The sequence below is a fragment of the Marmota monax genome, unplaced genomic scaffold (assembly GCF_021218885.2).
Source record: "Marmota monax isolate L192 unplaced genomic scaffold, Marmota_monax_Labrador192_F-V1.1 WCK01_AAM20220418_F8-fsc00129, whole genome shotgun sequence".
NCBI classification, from domain to species: Eukaryota; Metazoa; Chordata; class Mammalia; order Rodentia; family Sciuridae; genus Marmota; species Marmota monax.
This window is the reverse complement of record NW_026693811.1, coordinates 550,995-569,305: the sequence shown is the minus strand read 5'-3', so window position 1 is coordinate 569,305 and position 18,311 is coordinate 550,995. Positions and strand designations below refer to the sequence as shown.

Sequence of the window (18,311 nt, the reverse complement as noted above, 5' to 3'; positions counted from 1 at the left end):
TCTCCCAGCTCAGCATATAACACACTAACTTCCAGACACTGGGCCTTGAGCCTCTCTCCCTTGCTTGGCCCACTCTGCTGTACCTTACGGAGTGCCATTTTCACCTCCACCTTCAATAATCTGTACTTTGTATGTGTCTTGCTCAAATCTTTGTTCAGACACCAAGGACACAGACCCCAGCTGAACACAATGACTGGTTATCACTGACATGGAGAAGAAATGCATCAAAGGCCGACACAGACGCACCAGAGTGCCTGCACACACAGATGCGGAGCACTGCAGGCAGAGACAGGGCCGGAGCACGTGCAGGACTCCATGGAAAGAGTAAGAGTGGGGCTGCCATTGATGAGACTGAAGCAGTCCCGCCCTGGTAAACAAGCCTCAGCCCTGTTAGAAACAGGTCTTTAAATCAGGACTTCTTTTGCAGCTGCTGCAAAATGTCTGCAACAGCAGCTTATCAGAAATGACATCCAGCACTAAAAATGGGCTGGGTGCTTTACAGAGGCGTCAGAGAAACCCCAGTGGGAGCAGCTGACAAGAGGATGTGGGGTGGCGATTGCACTGGATTCCACAGCCTCCTTTCCCTGTGTGTGGCCTGACATGCTATGTGTCTGGTGGCTAGATTTCTCAGCAGGGCATTCAGAACCTCTCAGCACAGGCCCACTCTGCTCAGGCTTAAAACAGACCACATTCTATGCACCAATTTCCCAATGAGGCACCAGTTTACAGAAGATGGCCTGGACTTCCCTTTTTCTAGTTAGAGTATTTTTAGCCCATCACTGCAAACCCTCAAGTCTAGGGTGCATCTCAAATTTCAGCAGCCCTATAGACTTCAGGATGCCATATTCGGAAACAAGGGAAACTGAAGAACAGTCAGCCACAAGCTTAAGCAAAGGAAGTCAGGGCAGAACCCTGCTCAGGAATTCCAAACATTCTGCTGAGAGGCAGGCCCCTGAGCTGACCCCAACTCTAGGGAGGGTCAGTGCACTCTGCCTGACCTGATGAAAAGGGGAGGGGACTCTGGGAGGAGGAAGAGAGAACCCTGCCTGGGCAATGCCTGGCCTTCTGGCCAGAAAAATGCCAAGTTGAAGAAAGGACCCGGTATGAAATGGAAGCTCTAAAATCAATGCAAATATGTGGACTGAAATTGGACACGAATTCTTTTTATTTGCAAAATCCCTAACAGGACAGCATTTATGTAATTAAATCCCTGAGAAAGCACATACTGTTTTCTGACAGTCCTGAAAAATTTCACCTCAGCAATACTATCTTCAAAGTATGATTAGTTTTGTCACAGCAGATGTTCATTTTAAGAAAAACCTGATTGACACTCAGCCATCTAAACTTATGGAAAACATCAGTGAGAAATAGTTCTTTGTACCATAAAACGGATACTTGCAGGAATCTTTTACATATTAAAGTTCTCTGGGCAAAGATTTGATTTACAAAAACTCAGCTGTCAACTTGCTGGGAACATAGTCATTCCATCAACAGGGCTGCTCAAAATACACTGTAGCAGACTTGTCACTCAAACACACAGGGATGTGCCACCCAGGCATAGGACAGATCATTATTCCTCTCATTTGCTGTGGACCCATTTTAACATCTGAACTCTGCATGAGAGGCGGCTCCCTGTTGGCAAATAACTGTCCTTTGTATATTTCACACCAAAAACCAAACTGTCATCCAAGGCCAGAATTGAGCACATGAACAAATGGCTCGCACCTGAACCACTTCCTGCTGACCAAGAGGGTGATAATGGACCAGCTTTCTTTGTATATTTGTGTTAATTTGTATGATTTATTTCCTGTTATACTGGCCTTTCCTATCTTTTATAAACATGAGTAGAAAATGAAAAAAAAATGCCAATATTAGTAGTAAGTAGCAGGGTTCTCAGAAATATCATCTAATCATGGCTAAGGTGAAAATCATTAGATGTGACGTAGACCCTCAATTGCAAGCTTGATGGACACACACCTGCCCCCCCCCACACACACACACTTTAAAAGAAAAGGAACCCAAGCAAACAGCATGCATGAAATGTTGGAAATTTCTGTTATTTTGTCTAAAAAGTAAAATATAATCAGGAATCTTATTATTATTTTTTAACCCTGGGAATGAAAGGCATCTCCAACTCTTCACCTGCCATCTTAAGAAGCTGATGTACCTAGAGGCTGATGATGGCCTGTGTTCTGCTGCCCTGCCACTTGGAACTGGCTGTCACACTGAGGCTGGCTCCTGTGGCTTCCAACTGAAAACACTCCTCTCCCTAAGGCAAGACAATACACCTGCCCCATCTTCTAGGAGCAGGCTTTCCAGAAGTGAACTCTCCTGGCTCGCTCTGCTAGGCATTCCTTCTGTGAGGGAGGGGAAGGTTTCCACTAGAGAGAACATGCTTTCCAAGGCCTATAAATTCTTTACCTCTACAAAGCTCAGGCAGGTATTTGATTTAATCCCCAACAATTTAGAGGACAAAATGAAAATAAAGATTGTTCTTAGTGAAAAACTGCACTTGCATCAGCAGACAAGCCCCCCAAGCACTGGACTCTGCAGCTAAGCTCCGATACTCCTGCCTCACGAGCCTCTCTGGGAGGGCTCTGTGCTCCGATACATTATGAATGGGAAGCCAGCATGGCCCAAAGCTTTCTGAATCTAACAAGTTTTCATAACACCTTCCTTGCTGTTCTCCACTTGGCAAATTCCTCCAGAAGAGCCCGGGTGCCCACAGGCCAGGCCAGGCCCGGTCCCGCAGAGCAGGACTAGCCATAGCCAAGGCAGGGATTCTGAGGAATAGATAACAGGTGCAGTCTACCATAATGCTCAGATGTGCCCCCAGACCCCCATTCCTATAAAGCTCTCTGAAAGACTAAAACTAGGAGAGGCAGAAACGAAATCTGGGGAACAGAACACCATGACCATGTTTTAGCTTCTACTGTAAAAACATGCTGTCAGTCTCTGGGCTTGGACTAAGATCAAACATGAACCTCTGAAAAAACCCCTTTAAAAAATGTGGAGTGGCCACTAAACAGGACTTCATACATGTCATCAATTCTTTCTCATTCACCTATGACTTCATCTTCCTTAAGTAATTGCAAAGTAACTATATGATTTTATCATTTAAATATTCACTTTAATACTTTACCAAGACCAAAGGTATAGCAGCATAAATTAGAAATATAACAATAATCCAGGGCATGGTGGTGCATGCCACTCAGGAGGCTCAGGCAGTAGGATCACAAATTTGAATTCAGCCTGGGAAAGTTAAGGAGATCCTGTCTCTACGAGAGGGGGGGACGGGAGGAGATGGATTGACTCATATCAATCAACTTATCACATCCCTGGCCTTATATAAAATTTACTGAACATATACCACTGGTGAGCACTGTACAAACTACCATGGGTGAATTCTCATGTGATCACAAGAACACAGTGAATGAGATGTTCCTCTTATGTCTATTAGCTGAGGTAAAAAAGTTGGGTCAGGGTAACACCTTTGCCCTAGTCAAAAAGAGAATCAGTGGCAGAGTCAGCACTTTAACCTGGGCAGTTGAATCAACCAGGAGCCATGCTGCTAATCAAAACTAACATTTTAACAATACACTATGGCATTTGTAAAGTACTGCCTACATGATGCTTCATGGTCCTGTGCATTCACAAGTTCATTTACTGCACAATCAAGTTCTATGAGGCAAGTATTATTTTTATCTATTATAGATGACAAGGAAGAGGCTCAGAAAAGTCCAGCAACTTGCCTAAGGTCACACAGCAGCTGGGCATCTGGCTGGCATCTGAGTTCACAACTCCTACACTGTTGCCTCCAGGAAATATTTAAACACATGCAACTCATCAAACAGCTGCCTATGAATGCTGTTTAGAAGGAAAGTTCCAGAAAATGCTTTTGCTTTCTCAAAGGACAATAGGAACAGTCTACAATGACCATGTTCCCTCCAACCCTTGTCACCTGACACAGCAAGGCCAGAACACAGCTCAACTTGAGGGCACTCAGGATGACACCATGAGGTGCCATCTGATTTGTTGCTGGCCCAGTCCAGACTCAATTTTATTATTTCCTATTTGTATATGTGTCACCTCAAGTAACCTCTTCCTATCCTCTGAGAGATAACATGTGCTCTAAATAACAAACTCAATTTAAAAACAATTTCCCAAAACATGGACAACATAAATCATATTTCATAGATTTTGTACTAAAAATCTGTTAGAAGGTTGCAGCTTCAAACAGCTGTCACTTCTAAGTGTGCTGAGGTGTGTTCATGCCTCTGATAGGTCCGTGTTTCTGAAGGCAGGTCCAGTGCTTTGGGTGTTCTTCTCTCCACAAGGGCCGAGCAGGACACAATTAAGTTCAGGATACCCCGTGAGGTGCCAGAGAAAAACCAGGGCATTTTCACAAAATCAGTTTACTCAATTTTATACCGGGTCTCAAAAAAAGAAGATGGGGTGGGGTGCGGTAGGATAGAGGCAGGGGAGAAGAGAGAATATCCAAATATGGAAAGAGACACTTGTGAATTTTCACTGGGCTAGCCCCTCTGCTACACCCACTAGGATCCTGGGTTGCCCCCTTTTCATGCTTTTATGCCAAGGACAGTCAAGAAGTTCTACCTTTTCTGACAGGGTTTCCACACCCAAGAATCTTATTGCACCTTCTTTAAACCAGCACTGAGAAGGAAGAGAGGCCTTGATAGGGATTTCAAAACCAGTACTAGTGAGATGCTCAGCTCCAAAAAATCTAATGTCCTTGTGTTCAGGCAAGTCACTCAGCTCTTCTCCACTGGATGCATTCAGAAGTCCATCCCTCTTACATTGGGGGAGGCACAGTGGTGGTACTGGGGATTGAACCCGGCAGCACTCTACCTCTGAGCTACACCCTCAGCCCTTTTTAAAAATATTGAGACAGGGTCTCATTAAGTTGCCCAGGTGAGCCTCAAACTTGTGATCCTCCTGCCTCAGTCTCCTGGGTCGCCGTGACTAAATGTGTGGGCCAAGAGCTAGAATTCTCCGCAGGTCCCAGCAAACAATGGGACAACTCTTTTCTTCCAGTTTCTCACCAGAAATTCTGCCCCGAGAGGTAGTGTACAGGCTGAGCATTGCTAATCCCAAAATTCAAAACCTGAAACATTTTGAGTAGCAACATGATGCTCAAAAAGTTTTTGATTATGCAGTACTCAGATTTTGGATTTTGGGATCAGGAATGCTCAACCAGAAAAATCCATGCAAGTATTCCAAAATCTGAAAAACTTCTAAATATGAACCACCAAGCATTTAGATAGGGATCTTCAAACCTGTATGTGTAAGCACCATACCCTACCCAGTAAATTTAAAATGTACTTTAAATTCTTAACAAAAACAGCTCCCTTCTTTCTTCAAAAAACAAAGGTAAAATTTAAATAAAAAAGAAATAATTTTTAAACCAATAAGACACCCACCCCCATCTCTGCATCCTGGGATGGCCTGGGGTGAGCCCAGCCACACACAGCCTAGTACACCTGGGACCAGAGCCCAGTAGCCCTGGAATGGAAAAGTAAAGTGGTTCCAGGAGATGAGGGGAAACTTCAGTCACAAAGCGTAAAGCACTGCTGCCCAGCTTCCTGACCCAGTGTGGAGAAGAGGCTGGGCTAGGGACCCCACCTGCTAACTGGGTTCCTGCTGCCCTCCACTGCCTCAAGACACTGGTAAATGGGGGCGTGCTCTGCAGTCAGCCTACAGTGGAGAGAACAGCTCTTCCTAGGAATAAAGGCAAATGAAGTATCTTTAATAGCTTTGGCAGTAAGAACCGGTTATTTACAGTGACTAAGCCCCTTTGGAAAGTATTCACCAATTAAAATAGGGCTGACTTAGCCCTCAGGGGCAGTCAGGTCTTACACTCTAAGCCCAGGGCCCTGGGCCTACTGGAAGACCAGCCAGGAAGCAGTGAGACAGACCTCGGAGGGGTGACTGGGACAGGGTGGGGTGGCTGCTGGAGGACAGCATGAGGGCATGGCAGAGAGGGAGATGTCACAGACACAAAAATGGGGCTGGCATGAGCCACCTTGTCCCATCAGTCATGCTCACACCATGCCAGGTGGTGGTCAGTCCAGCAGCCATCTGAGCCCTTGGCACAGACAAGACCATTTGAGCCATCCTGGAATCCAGCAGGACATGACTGTGCTACAACACAAAGAAATGAGGTCAGTGGGTCCTTAAGAGCCACCAGGCTCCTTACTCTTCCTGCCTCTGACAACAAGTATTCCCCTTAAATAATTCTACAGAATGAACACTGCCTGTCCGAAAAACAACATAGCTTTTCTTTAAATCTACTTGCCTACTTCTCTACACCTATGTGACAAGCCCTGCAATAGAAAAGCACAGTCCAATTTAGTGGCCAATAGTTACCAATAGATATTTAAATTTAAATAAATTATGATAAAATAAGACAAAGATGCAATTGTGCAAGTCGCTCCTCAAGTACTCAGTTTCCACATGTGGCTAGTGGTGACCATGCCAGACAGCAGAGATAGACAGCAGAGACAGACAGCATCTCCTTCAGTACACAGAGTGCCTTCTGGCAATGCCACACCAGGCAGTCACATGTGAGGAGTGACCAGGTAAAAGAAAGAAAGAGAAACGGTGGGGGGGGGGCGGAGAAGGGAGGGACTTCTGCCCTCATGAAGCCCACAATTTGGGGGAAATAGTCTCTTATCAAAAAGCATCAGTAACTGTGAGATTTGTTGGTAAGTCCTGGGAAGGGAACTGCAAAGGGAGTGGCAGGAGACACCTGTGGAAGCCTCGCTGACAGGATCAGTACGTTTGCACCCACAAGAGCAGACCTGGATAGAAAGGCCTCCATTCCCTTCTGTTCAGAGCAGGAGGCTCTGGCCACAGCAGTCCCTCACACTTGAGAGCAGACTGGAGTTTGAAAACAGAGTTCCTCTGGCAATTCCCACAGCATGAGGTCACCAGCTAAGCATCTCTGGTCATTTCTGTTTGGACTGATTCACATCAAACATGGACATGGAAACAGTAACTCAATTTAGCTGGGACATCGTGGGAGCCAGGACTGACTTGTCATGGCTGTGGAATGCTCAAGACAGAGATAACCCAAGCATCGGAGGGGCTCGTGCTGGGTTTCAGGCTGCCCAGAAACTACCGAGCCATCATCTGACACAATCTGTGAGCGGCAGACAGCCAAGAGCCTCGGCAGCCGTGAGGCAGGTCAGTCAGGTGCAGCTGCTCTGAGCGTTCTTCTGCCTGGCACCTTCCTTCCTGATTCTCCACTGAAGAAGTGAAGGAGGAGGGCTGGGGAGATGCAGGAACTACAGAACTGATTTTGAAGGGCTGGTCTCTAGACAGAAAATAGGCAAGAAGCAAATGGCCCCAGACACTGGTGCAAAGGAAAGCTTTCCTAAAGTGAAGCCCTGTGCTCTCTAAAATCCGTAGAGATAGTCTGCGAGTTTTCTAAAAGCTATGGGTTTATTGCAATAAACCTGAGATTATACACTTCCCACTTTGGATGAATGTCTCAAACTCTATTACACATTTTTTCATTTCTTTGAACCTAAGATAGGAGATGGCTCAGGCGCTACTAGTGATGAGAACCTCAGGGCACAAAGACATAGGACTGTCCCTGCTCTCAACCACCCCTCCCCCTGGCCTGAGTGATGAGTGGCCTCACACTGGCCCATGTTCCCTCCCCACTGGCTGGCGGCTGTCATCACTTCTGTGGAGAGCCCAGTGCTTCCAATCAGCAACAGGGACACCACACTTCAGCAATGGGGCCCCAAGAGTCTCTCCTGGAGAAGAGTGGAGAAGCGTGGCGGCAGGGAGAGGCAGCCCTACCAGGACTGAGCAAAAGAGACAGGCAGGTAGCTGTGTCAGCACAGGTTGATAGCACTGCACAGAAAACAACACCCTTCACAGACAGGCTGGTGGGTCAGAGAGAGACGGGAGGCTCTGCTTTGTGATCCTGAGAGCCAGCATCTCAAGGCCAAGCTGTTCATAGCTAAATCTGCACTGAACAGACTTGTATAAATGTATATGAGGGTTCCAGGAGAAATAATAACTGCATTATCCACACAAAGCTTCCAGTTGTTCCATCAGCTTCCCACACCCTAGGTAGGACTCACTTTCGGGATCTTAACCCTATGCTGTGGCTAACAACAGACAAGGGCCAGTCTAGAGTATACTGGACACAAAGCACCATTGAGAGGATCCAGGAGAGAAGCCCAAATGAAACCACCAACCAAACAATTGGCTTCACTTCCAAGGGCTCCTGCAGCGCATCCCACACAGACTGAAGAGCCACCAGGGCTGCTGCTTCCATTTGGCTTGGTGACAACTAGGGCTGTGTGACCCATTCATGCATATGATCACTAACACGGCTCCTGTTTTCCACAGGCTGCCTGTGAGCCTCTCTCATCTGATCTCTCCCCCATGTTTGGGGGTGAAGTAACATGGACCCTATCTTACCAAATCACAAACACAGATCTCAACTTCTAGACAGTGGGGAATCTAAATTCACATAAAGCTCCATATTTATAGATGTTTTCTCATCTAAAACTTCTGCTGCAAGATTTCAAGGTAGCTCCCTGACAAATACAGACCTGGAAAGGAGGAGGGTTTTGAGGCAGACAAGTGTTGGTCACTTTTGAAGGAACATGAGTGAAAGATAACCCGCAGAAAAACACAGGGAGAAGTGGGTGGGTGGGTTATAGACCTGAAGTCCAAGCCTGAAAAATGGTGTTTATGTTGTCTTTCAATTTTCTTTTTTTATAGTTGTAGATGGCCAGCATGCTTTCATTTGTTTCATTTTTATGTGATGCTGAGGATTGAACCCAGTGCCTCACACTTTCAGTGTAGCTCTGCCACTGAGCTACAGCCCTTTATGTTGCCTTAGCTTGTTTTTTTTTTAAAGTACCGGGAATTGAATTTTGGGATGCATTACCACTGAGCTACATCTCCAGCTCTTCATTTTTATTTTGAGACATGGTTTGGCTAAGTTGCCCAGGGTGGCCTTGAACTTGCAATCCTCCTACCTCGATCTCCCAAATTGCTGTGATTACAGTGTGAGCTACCATGCCCAACATCAGCTTAAAGTTTAGGGCTTTCAAAACTAAAAAAACAAAAACAAAACAAAACAAAAAAAACTCTTGGCTGGGTTGAGGATGTAGCCCAGTGATAACCACTTGCCTAGCATGCTTGAAGCCCTGGGTTCAATCCCTAGCATTCCAACAAAAACAAAAACAAAACAAAGAAATCCTCTTGACTGATTAAATTCACCTGATAAGGAAACTGGAAGTGCTTCCTAGCCCTCAAAGGCCATACATGAGGCTTTGGAGACAGGCTGAACGAAACTATTCTGTATTTTTTTTTTTTTTAAACTGAGACCTGTGGGACAGTGGTCAGAAGATGAATCCTGCCAAGGACCTCAGTGCATGGAGTCTCTGATGAGAAACACAGCCCAAGTCAACGCTGTAGGCTGGTAAGACCCTGAAGCAGAGAACCCAGCCATGCTGTGCCTAGACTTTGGACTTACAGAGACTGAGATAATAAATGTGTGTTGTTAAAATAAAGAAGATTAGGGGGAAGTCTGCAGTCTCACATGTCTCCTTGGCCAGCAACCCACTGGCAGAATCTTGAGGGAGAAGACACTGAAATTCAGGACTGATCATCAAGAGAAAGAAAAGCCCTCAAAGTCAGTCCTTGGGATTATTATTCCAGGAAGAAAAAAATCATCTTGAACACTAAAGGTTGGTGATCCCCTTCTGAACTAAGGATGTGGTGCTTCTCTGGCTAGCATTAACCTCACAGTCACTGTGGCCATCTTTCACAGGTGTCACACTGTGTCACCACTCCAGACAGCTCTGTGCAGCAGTTCTGTTTTTCCTGGTGGATGAATCACTTCAAATAACCCAGGATACAGAGCTCTCCCTAGACCCCATGAATCAGAGTGTCTAGGGGCCAGTGCTCTTGAAGCTGACATCATCAGCCTCAAGGGTGATTGCTTTACCTCACTTAATAGTCGCCTCTCTCCTAAATGGCAGGTGATATTTACTTCATTTGACAGAGACACCTGTCCCAAGGTGCTCAACTAGGCAATGAAAGGGGGGGGGGGATTCCGACTTTCTGGCCATGAGTAAAGTCCTGTTCTCCACTTGGCTACTCTGCTGACAGTGTGGAATTTGATGGAAACTTTTCTTTTGCCAAAGGACAATTTAAAAGTATGGTGAAGAACTCCGTAAAGAGGAAGTGGCAATATTGCAGTCTGCACACTTTTGGCACTATGCATAGTCCACACCATCTGGAGTCCTGTACTTTCTCTGCAACCCAGGCTGTGCCTGCTCCTCCTTCAATCCCAGATGAGCAATGGGAAGCCAGGCCGATGGCCACAGCCCTGGAGGGGGCCATGGGACTCTCAAGGGCAGGACTGCACTCCCACCAGGAAAATCTCTGAGGCTTCTCTTAAGTGTGAGTTAGCTAATAATCTCTCCACACCACCATCTGGCTTGTTAGGAAGTAATTTAGAAGCATTTGGAAACAAATCTGTGCAAGAGAAATGGAAATCACACACCATGTATACACACAGAACTCAGCCTGGAAATGCACATTCAACACCCCAGCTATATTCACTAAAAAATAATTCATAATCTAAAGTTTTAGATTTCTAATGCCCATTTGGTCAAATGGAAAATTTGCAACCAGCATTATCTTCATTCATCAGAATTTCACTCTTCATTAAAATGTACTCTTTCTTGTGGCATTTCCCCATTGTAGTTAAACACACACCCCAGATCAATAGAAACTGACTTATTAGTTCTGTTTAGTATTTTAGGTAGGTGCATGGAACCTGAGTTCTACCCTCATTTTACAAGGCAGGGCAGGCCCCAGCCCTTCCTAATGAGCCACCTTTGATTCACCTGAAAATGAGGTGGACGTGCCTGCCCGGCTCATTCTGCACAAGTCCCAGGAAGATCAGGTGGTCAGGACAAGTGAAGACCTGGCAGACCAGATGCCTTATTTAGGTATTTCCATCTGACATTCCTCAGATGCATGATAACTGCTACTCTAATTGAAAATGATTCAAATTTTATATGCTTCTAGCGAAGTTTTACTACCATTTGGAAAGTTTAAAAGCTTTAAACTTCAAATGCCTCGTGATAAAATAAAAATAGGACTACATGCATCACAAGTCATCCTTAAGACAATTAGGCCACAATGGGGGCTAAAACATCAAGTGAGTTGCCCCATACTACATGCAGTGGAAGCCTAATTACCTGTTTCTCCCCACAACGTGTCGGTGCCATTGACTTCTATTTCATGTTCCTCTTCCATTCCCAGCAAGCACTGGACCACCTGTCAGAAGTGGCAAGGTGACTTAATGAGTTCTCATGGCAATAGGTGCTTATTATATCCCACATATCAAAGAAGAGAATGTTGTTTTTTAACCATTATTATCTCATGCTGCACGAGGAGAGAAAATATAATGAAAACTGTTTTCAAGCATAATTCATATGCTATTCACACTTTCACTTGGAGAAGAATTAAAAAAAAATCTCAGTGAATTTCATCAACATTGTTCAGAATTACTAGGTACTCAGAATTCTAATGAATTCCAACATGACCCAAATATGCCAGCCTAATCAACAAAGGACAAGGCAGATCACATAAAGTGCAGTTTCTGCATAAATCACCAGAAAATGGTGAATCCATTTTTTTTTTAAAGGAAGGAAGGAAAACTAGGCAAGATATATATATATATATATATATATATATATATATATATATATATATATATATATAAAACACACACACACATACACACACATACATTACATATATTTTTTTTTCTCAACAACAACAAAAATTTTTCAAGTATTGTCCAAATGATTTCTCTACTTGGCAGCATTATTCTTTTCCCTTTGGGGCATTTTCAGGTCAAAGAGTAGGTCAGGTCACAATATGGAATGGAGGCAGGAGAGCTGGATCTCAGGGAACTGGATACATCCATGCCCTGGATCAGGGCCAACATTCACCCTGAGCAACAGAAAACAAGTCAAAGCTATCTTCCAGCCTCCTAATTCATACGTTCTTACTAGGCCGAGTAACAACCAAATCCCAGGAACTAGCAAATGTTCCCTTACATGGCAAAATTGCAGATGTGATAACCAATCTTGAAATGGGCTGATGATCCTGAATTATCAGACTATATGGTGTACCTGCTATCATATCTGATGTGACCACAACAGTCCTCAGAAGAAGATGACAGACAGAATCCAAGTCAGAGGAAGGAGCAGAAGGACAACAGAGCTACAGTTAAAGTGACATATTCTAAGGGTGGAGTACAGGGCTGTGAGATAAGGAACAAAGGTGGCTTCAAGAATCTAGGATAGCCAGGAAACAGACTGGCCTTCAGAAGGAATGGTGGCCTGCTCACACCTTAACTTTAGAACTTTGGCCACCAGAACTCTAAGAGTAAGCATGTATTGATTTTAGCCACCAAATTGGTGACCATTGTCATGACAGCATTAGGAAACTGTTACACTTTAAGTCTTTGGTGAATAAATCCTGCTTCTTTCCATGGTATGGTTACTGTTGTGCTCATATTTGCTCATATTCTTCCCAGCCTGCTTAAAAATGAGGGGTGAACATAAGTTGAGACGAGAGCCAAATCTACATTTGGTATTCCCGGGACCCCAAATGCTGATTTTTCACATTTTAGACACACTCAGGTTTAGGAAACCGTTTAGAAAGGAAAAATACCTACATTTTCAGATATGTGCATTTAACACTCTGTCTGTATATTTATGCATGTGTTTTCAATGCCCCAAATTAGACAGCCAGCAGTACAAGCTTGTGTGTGTGTGTGTGTGTGTGTGTCTGCCCTTGTGTTTAAGTGCCAAATGTCAGTCAGCCAGCTTGGCACTCGAATTTACTTTAAGCCATTTTGGGGAAAGAATTTTACCAATTACTGGCACCTCTAATTGCCTGAAGATAATACAGAGTGAGAAAAACAAGGAAGAGCGTGAGTAAAATGTTTATTAAATTCAAAGACTGAGCTAAGACACAGATCAGGAGATGACAATTAAGTCTTCAAAATGAGGAATACTGTATCTACCAGAAATAAGTGCTCGACTTAGCAGCTGTGAAGCTCTCCTTCAGTGGAGGAGCTTGAATGACAAGCATTCTTATTTATGTGCTTCCAAAGCATTAAAGTTCTATTTTTGAAAATCCCTCAAATACTCAAGAATGATTTTAGAACTAGGATTCCATGGGATTATTTTTAAAAGATTACAAAGATAAAAGAATGAATTAAAGGGAAAAAAATGTAAAACGGCAGGGCAAAGGGAAAAGTAGAACGGGGAAGAAAGAAACAGGAGGAAGAGCGGAGATCACTGAGAGAGGCCTTGCATGGGAAGAACCAACCCAGCTGTCCCAGTCACAGCTGATGGGACTGAGGAAGGATGTGATCCAAGAGAAGCCCTTACAGATGGTCAAAGCCAACGGCTACTTCTCAAAATTCTCTTTTTTCTCTTTCCTTCAATGTGTCACAGGCTCACAATGTGAACGGTACCCATTAGCCAAAGCAACTGACCCACTGGGCTCTATGACGTCCCACTTCCCAGGAAGGAAGCATAGCCTCACTCACCGCACTGTGGCCCATGCTGGCAGCTGCTGTCAGTGCCTGCTGCAGGGCTTGGCTCTTCCTCAGGGCGGGCTGGGAAGGACCTGCTGACCACTCACAGGTCAGCAGATACCGGAGAATGTCACCGTGGCCTCGCAGCGCGCTGTGGACGAGTGCACACTGGCCTTTCTTATCCAAGTGGTCCACCTGGGGGGCAGGAGTTGGGGAAGGGCACAGATGAGCATCCCCTTTCCTCTGAGAACCCACATCCACCAGAGGCTGTGTGCAGGCTCCAGTAAACTCCAAACAGACACAGGTTCACATTCTAACACGTCTTTCTGGACAGCACTGAACCTTTGTCTGATTTCCTGCATGGTAATGAAAGCAAAGATCTGGGCCTCGGATTCCCTTTGAAGGACTAGTGATCACAAGATACCCTCCTTGTCTAAACACTCCCCTGGTACACTGCACAGAGCTCCAAGTTCTCTTGGTTACACATAGAAGGACACAGACCAAAACCTCAGACAAAACCCTGGGCTTCCCAACTGGGTGCCCAGGTGGGCTCTCTCAGGCTGGCACAGGAAGCTGCAATTTGTGGGGGAGAACAGGTCTTTGGTCACTGAACCAGAGGAGCCAGAGAAAGGGAGGGATCTTGCCACTGCAGCTCTGAAGGAGGAAGGCCAAAGGGAGTCTGTGCAGGCTGGAAACTCTGGACATGCTGGCATGTAAAAGGGGTAGTGGGGTGGTGCATAAAGTCAGAGGAGGCCACTGGCCAGAAAGGGCGAGAGTGTGTGAGCAGTGCGCATCTACGGAGGCCCAAAGGGCGAGTGTGAGCAGTGCGCATCTACGGAGGCCCAGAGGAGGCAGCAGTCCACTGCCCTTCTGTACCCAGGGAGTCTGGGGGCTGAGGAGGAGCCAGGGCCCAGTCTCATCATGCTTGCAAACTCTGAGGAGTGCTGCACATGCACTCAGAGGCTCTGCAAGAGCCACCAACATGTCCACTGGCTTCCATCTGCCAGCCTTTGAGTAAAGCTAAGGGATATCTGAATCCTGGAATGAAGGTGCAGACCACACAGCAGTGAGGCACCCATAGCAAAGCCTCCAGAGACATACCCCTTCTTCTAGGAGCTAAAATTTAGATGATCCAAATGTGTGTGTGTGTGTGTGTGTGTGTGTGTTGCTGGGGATTGAACTTGGGGCCTTACGCATGCTAGGCAAGCACACTACCTCTGAGCCAATTCTCCAGCCCCCAAGTGTCGGATTTTTGAGAGAGAGAGGAAAAAAAAAGCTTCCATAGTTATTATAAACCTAATATTTTGAGGGTATTTTGGTACTGATGTTGAACTTTAAATATCCTAATTAAATAAAAATGCAAAAGCAATCATCAGTGGTTTATCTGTTATTATTCAAAAGATACATCTGCTAATGAAATGTTTATAATAAAGCTAGAGGGAGTTTACTGGGAACTCCATGTACTTTTCATTTAATCTATCAACACTGATAGTTTTAAAGGAACTTGGCTAATAATATGATTTTTTCATATTACTGACAACAGGCTGATTTAGTGCTCACATAGCAGCACTGTGGGAGATGCTACTGTGACTCCCATTTGACAGATGGGAAGCCTGGGACACATGGGTTCAGTAACCTGCCCAGCATCCTAGTGGGCAAATAGAGAGATGGTGACTCCCGGCAGCTCAAGCACGTGGCTTCTAAGATCTACAGAACTCTTGATATTGTTTTAAAAAGACACAAAATAAAATGGGATAAGATTAAAATCTTTGCAGGCCACTATGGTGCCATGTTAAATGCTACCAAGTTCTAGGTAAACACTGCAGGATTCATAAAGGATGGCCCTACTCACATGGCTGGTGGTCAGGATTCTCCCTGAGACCTCCCTTTGGGGCAGCATTAAGCAGAGAAACAACTCAGAAGCCAGCACATGGCCCAACTCTCTCCCAAGGCTGCTCTATACCATGCAACATTATAAACTGGCAACACCTGTAGTCCAGCCCCTCCATTTATGCTGAGGATTCTGCATTCATTGAGATTGGACAATACACAAACAAAGGGAGACTGGCCTAGTTAGTAACAGTTCAAACCACAATATGCAGATATTTCCCACCCACCCCATGCCCTGGCTGTCCCAGAGCAGGGAAGCTGCTGCTTACCCGTGCCCCCTTCTTGGTCAGCAGACACACCAGCTTCATGTGGCCAGCAGCTGCTGCGTAGCAGAGTGCAGTCATGCCGTTCTCTGACATCCCGTCCAGGCAGGCCCCAAATTCCAGGAGCAGAGTAACAACTTCCTCGTGGCCCAGGTGAGACTGGACACACAGGATGGGGGCATTATTTAACACTTCTGTCCTGTAGTTCACGTTGGCCCCTCCCAAAATCAGGAGCCGGCTCACCTGTTGGATGGTGTCCCCCAATAAGATTAATTCTCACATACAAGTTAATCTCAATGACATTTCATCATAATCTAGTGGACCTCAAACTTGAGTAAGCAAAGTATCAGCCAGGAGGACATGTGAATAACACATATTCTCACTGGTGGGAATGAAACCAGTGTAGACACAGTGGGAAACTGTCTCACGGTTCCTCAAAAAGATTGAAAATAGAACTACTGTATGATCCAGCAATCCCACTTTTGAGTATACACCCCAAACAACCACACGCAGGATCTCAAAGAAAGATTTACCATCCATGTTTACTTTGGCATCATTTAGAGTCAGAGAGGTAGAAGCAACCACACTGCCCACCAATAGATGAACAGATAAAGAAAACGCAATATGTGCATAAAATGGAATGTTATTCAGTCTTAAAAAGAAAATCCTGACATGTGCTTTAAAGATGTTAGAACTTAAACAAGGCAGATGAAAGTTACTACTTATGAGGTCCCTATAGTAGTCAAATGCAGCAATAGGAAGTGGAAGAGGTGTTAATGGATACAGAGTTTTTTTATAAGATGAAAAGCTCCAGAGATTTATTTTTTTAATTAAAAAAAATATTTTTGAAGTTATAGATGGACAGTCTGCCTTTATGTTATTTTTTTAAAAATATGGTGCTAAGGATTGAACCCAGTGCCTTACATGTGCTAGGCAAGCACTCTGCCACTGAGCTGCAGCCCCAGCCCCCTCCAGAGATTTTTTTATTGCACAACAATGTGAATATATTGTACACTTAAAAATGGCCAAGTTGGTAAATTTCTATCATGTGTGTTTATCATAAGTGAAAATACAAATTAAAAAACATGAAGTCTCAGACTCCCCAACCCCTGTCCTCTGGATTTCCAATTCAGGAGGTCTCGGTGGTACATTTTTGATGAGTTCCCAGGTGATGTTAATACTGTTGGTTTGGGGACCACACTAAAAAAAAAACAATGTTTAATTTAAATAAAAATATTATTTCATCTCCAGAAAACTGAAATTTCTGTTAACAGTGAAATAAAGCCCAAAGAAAATACACTCCCCTTTCTTTAAAGGATGTGTTTCTAGAAGAAAATACTAATGTACAGATGTGTTCACATGCCCTTGGGATTGTCAGCAGTGTGATATGGCTGAAGTCACCTGTTGCTTCTACTAACAACAGACGTGCCACTGCCCACTAAACTCAACAAATCTCATTGAACACAGGCAAATTTCAGCTATACTAATGTCTCCTTCACATCTCTAGATCTCCGTCGGGTGGGGTTGGGGTGGGAAGTGGCTCCTTCAGTGCCTATTCAGATGCCTGGTACGTTTCCTTGAACACTTTCCTTCAGGGGACCTGCATCCATCACTCTCTCTGCCAAACCCTGGCAGGTCCTCGGGGCTGTCCATTAGCTGTGAGAACCACAGAGACCATGTCATGTATTTGACTAGAGACACGTGGGGATCATTAAAAGACACAGGAAAATGACAGGCATCTAGAATTCAGTGTATTCGGGTGATCCCTGTCCACTGGAGTAGCTGACAGATGGTCACGCTGTTAGGTATGGGAGGTTATGCTCTCAGGTGGTGAGGCCACAGCACACCATGGCAGCCCGACAGGTAAGAAGAGCCCCAAATCTGAAGATGTCTTACTTGCTGTCGAAGCTCGACCCTCACATGATCCAGACTTCTAACTTCCTCTCACTTCCCTTACTGGGTCGCCTGGTCCTGAAGCCTGTGCCATAACAAGGCCAAGCAGGTCCTATTCTCAGGGCTTCTGCCCTCCTTCCTCTGACTGGAAGGTTCGTTCTATAGACATGGTGCCCAAGGATCACTTCCTGTGGGTCTCTGCTCCACACCAGGACCCCAGAGAGCAGTCCCCAGCCTGTTGAGAATATTTTCACCACTGCCCCCATGCACGCCTCCAGGCCCTCTCTATCCCTCGGTACACGGTTCTCTGGCTTAGCCTACTCACTGCACCACATGCTGGTCACAAGTGCACAGAAAAGAAGATAGGAACTCAAGCCCCTCTGAAGACAGAGATGGCCCAGGAGTCAGGTCCTTCACTTCACTGGGACCATTAATAACACACAGGGAAGGAGAGGCCACATACATAATGAGGAGGCCCTGCGGAGCCAGCCGGCTACCTGGCAACCCCCCACCCCCACCCCATCAGACGTACCACCAACTAGTTGGACCTGATCAGCACCCAACCCAGGCTCCACTCTCCTGCAATCAACCATAACTTATGGACAGGAAGGCAGAAAACAGGGATATCAGAAAAGTGTTCC

The 18,311-nt window shown here is 45.3% G+C and overlaps 1 protein-coding gene across 18 annotated transcripts in view; it reads right to left on the bottom strand.

The window, feature by feature from the left end:
• The window catches only part of Tanc1 (tetratricopeptide repeat, ankyrin repeat and coiled-coil containing 1), a 226,806-nt gene that overhangs the window by 15,352 nt on the left and 193,143 nt on the right, over positions 1-18,311 (bottom strand). For all 18 annotated transcript variants that reach the window (XM_058584924.1, XM_058584925.1, XM_058584927.1 and 15 more), the window contains 3 exons: positions 15,784-16,020; positions 13,637-13,819; positions 11,265-11,343 (listed from right to left, as the gene is read on the bottom strand). In XM_058584924.1, the coding sequence (XP_058440907.1) occupies positions 11,265-11,343; positions 13,637-13,819; positions 15,784-16,020 (499 nt within the window). The remainder of the gene's footprint in view (positions 1-11,264; positions 11,344-13,636; positions 13,820-15,783; positions 16,021-18,311) is intronic.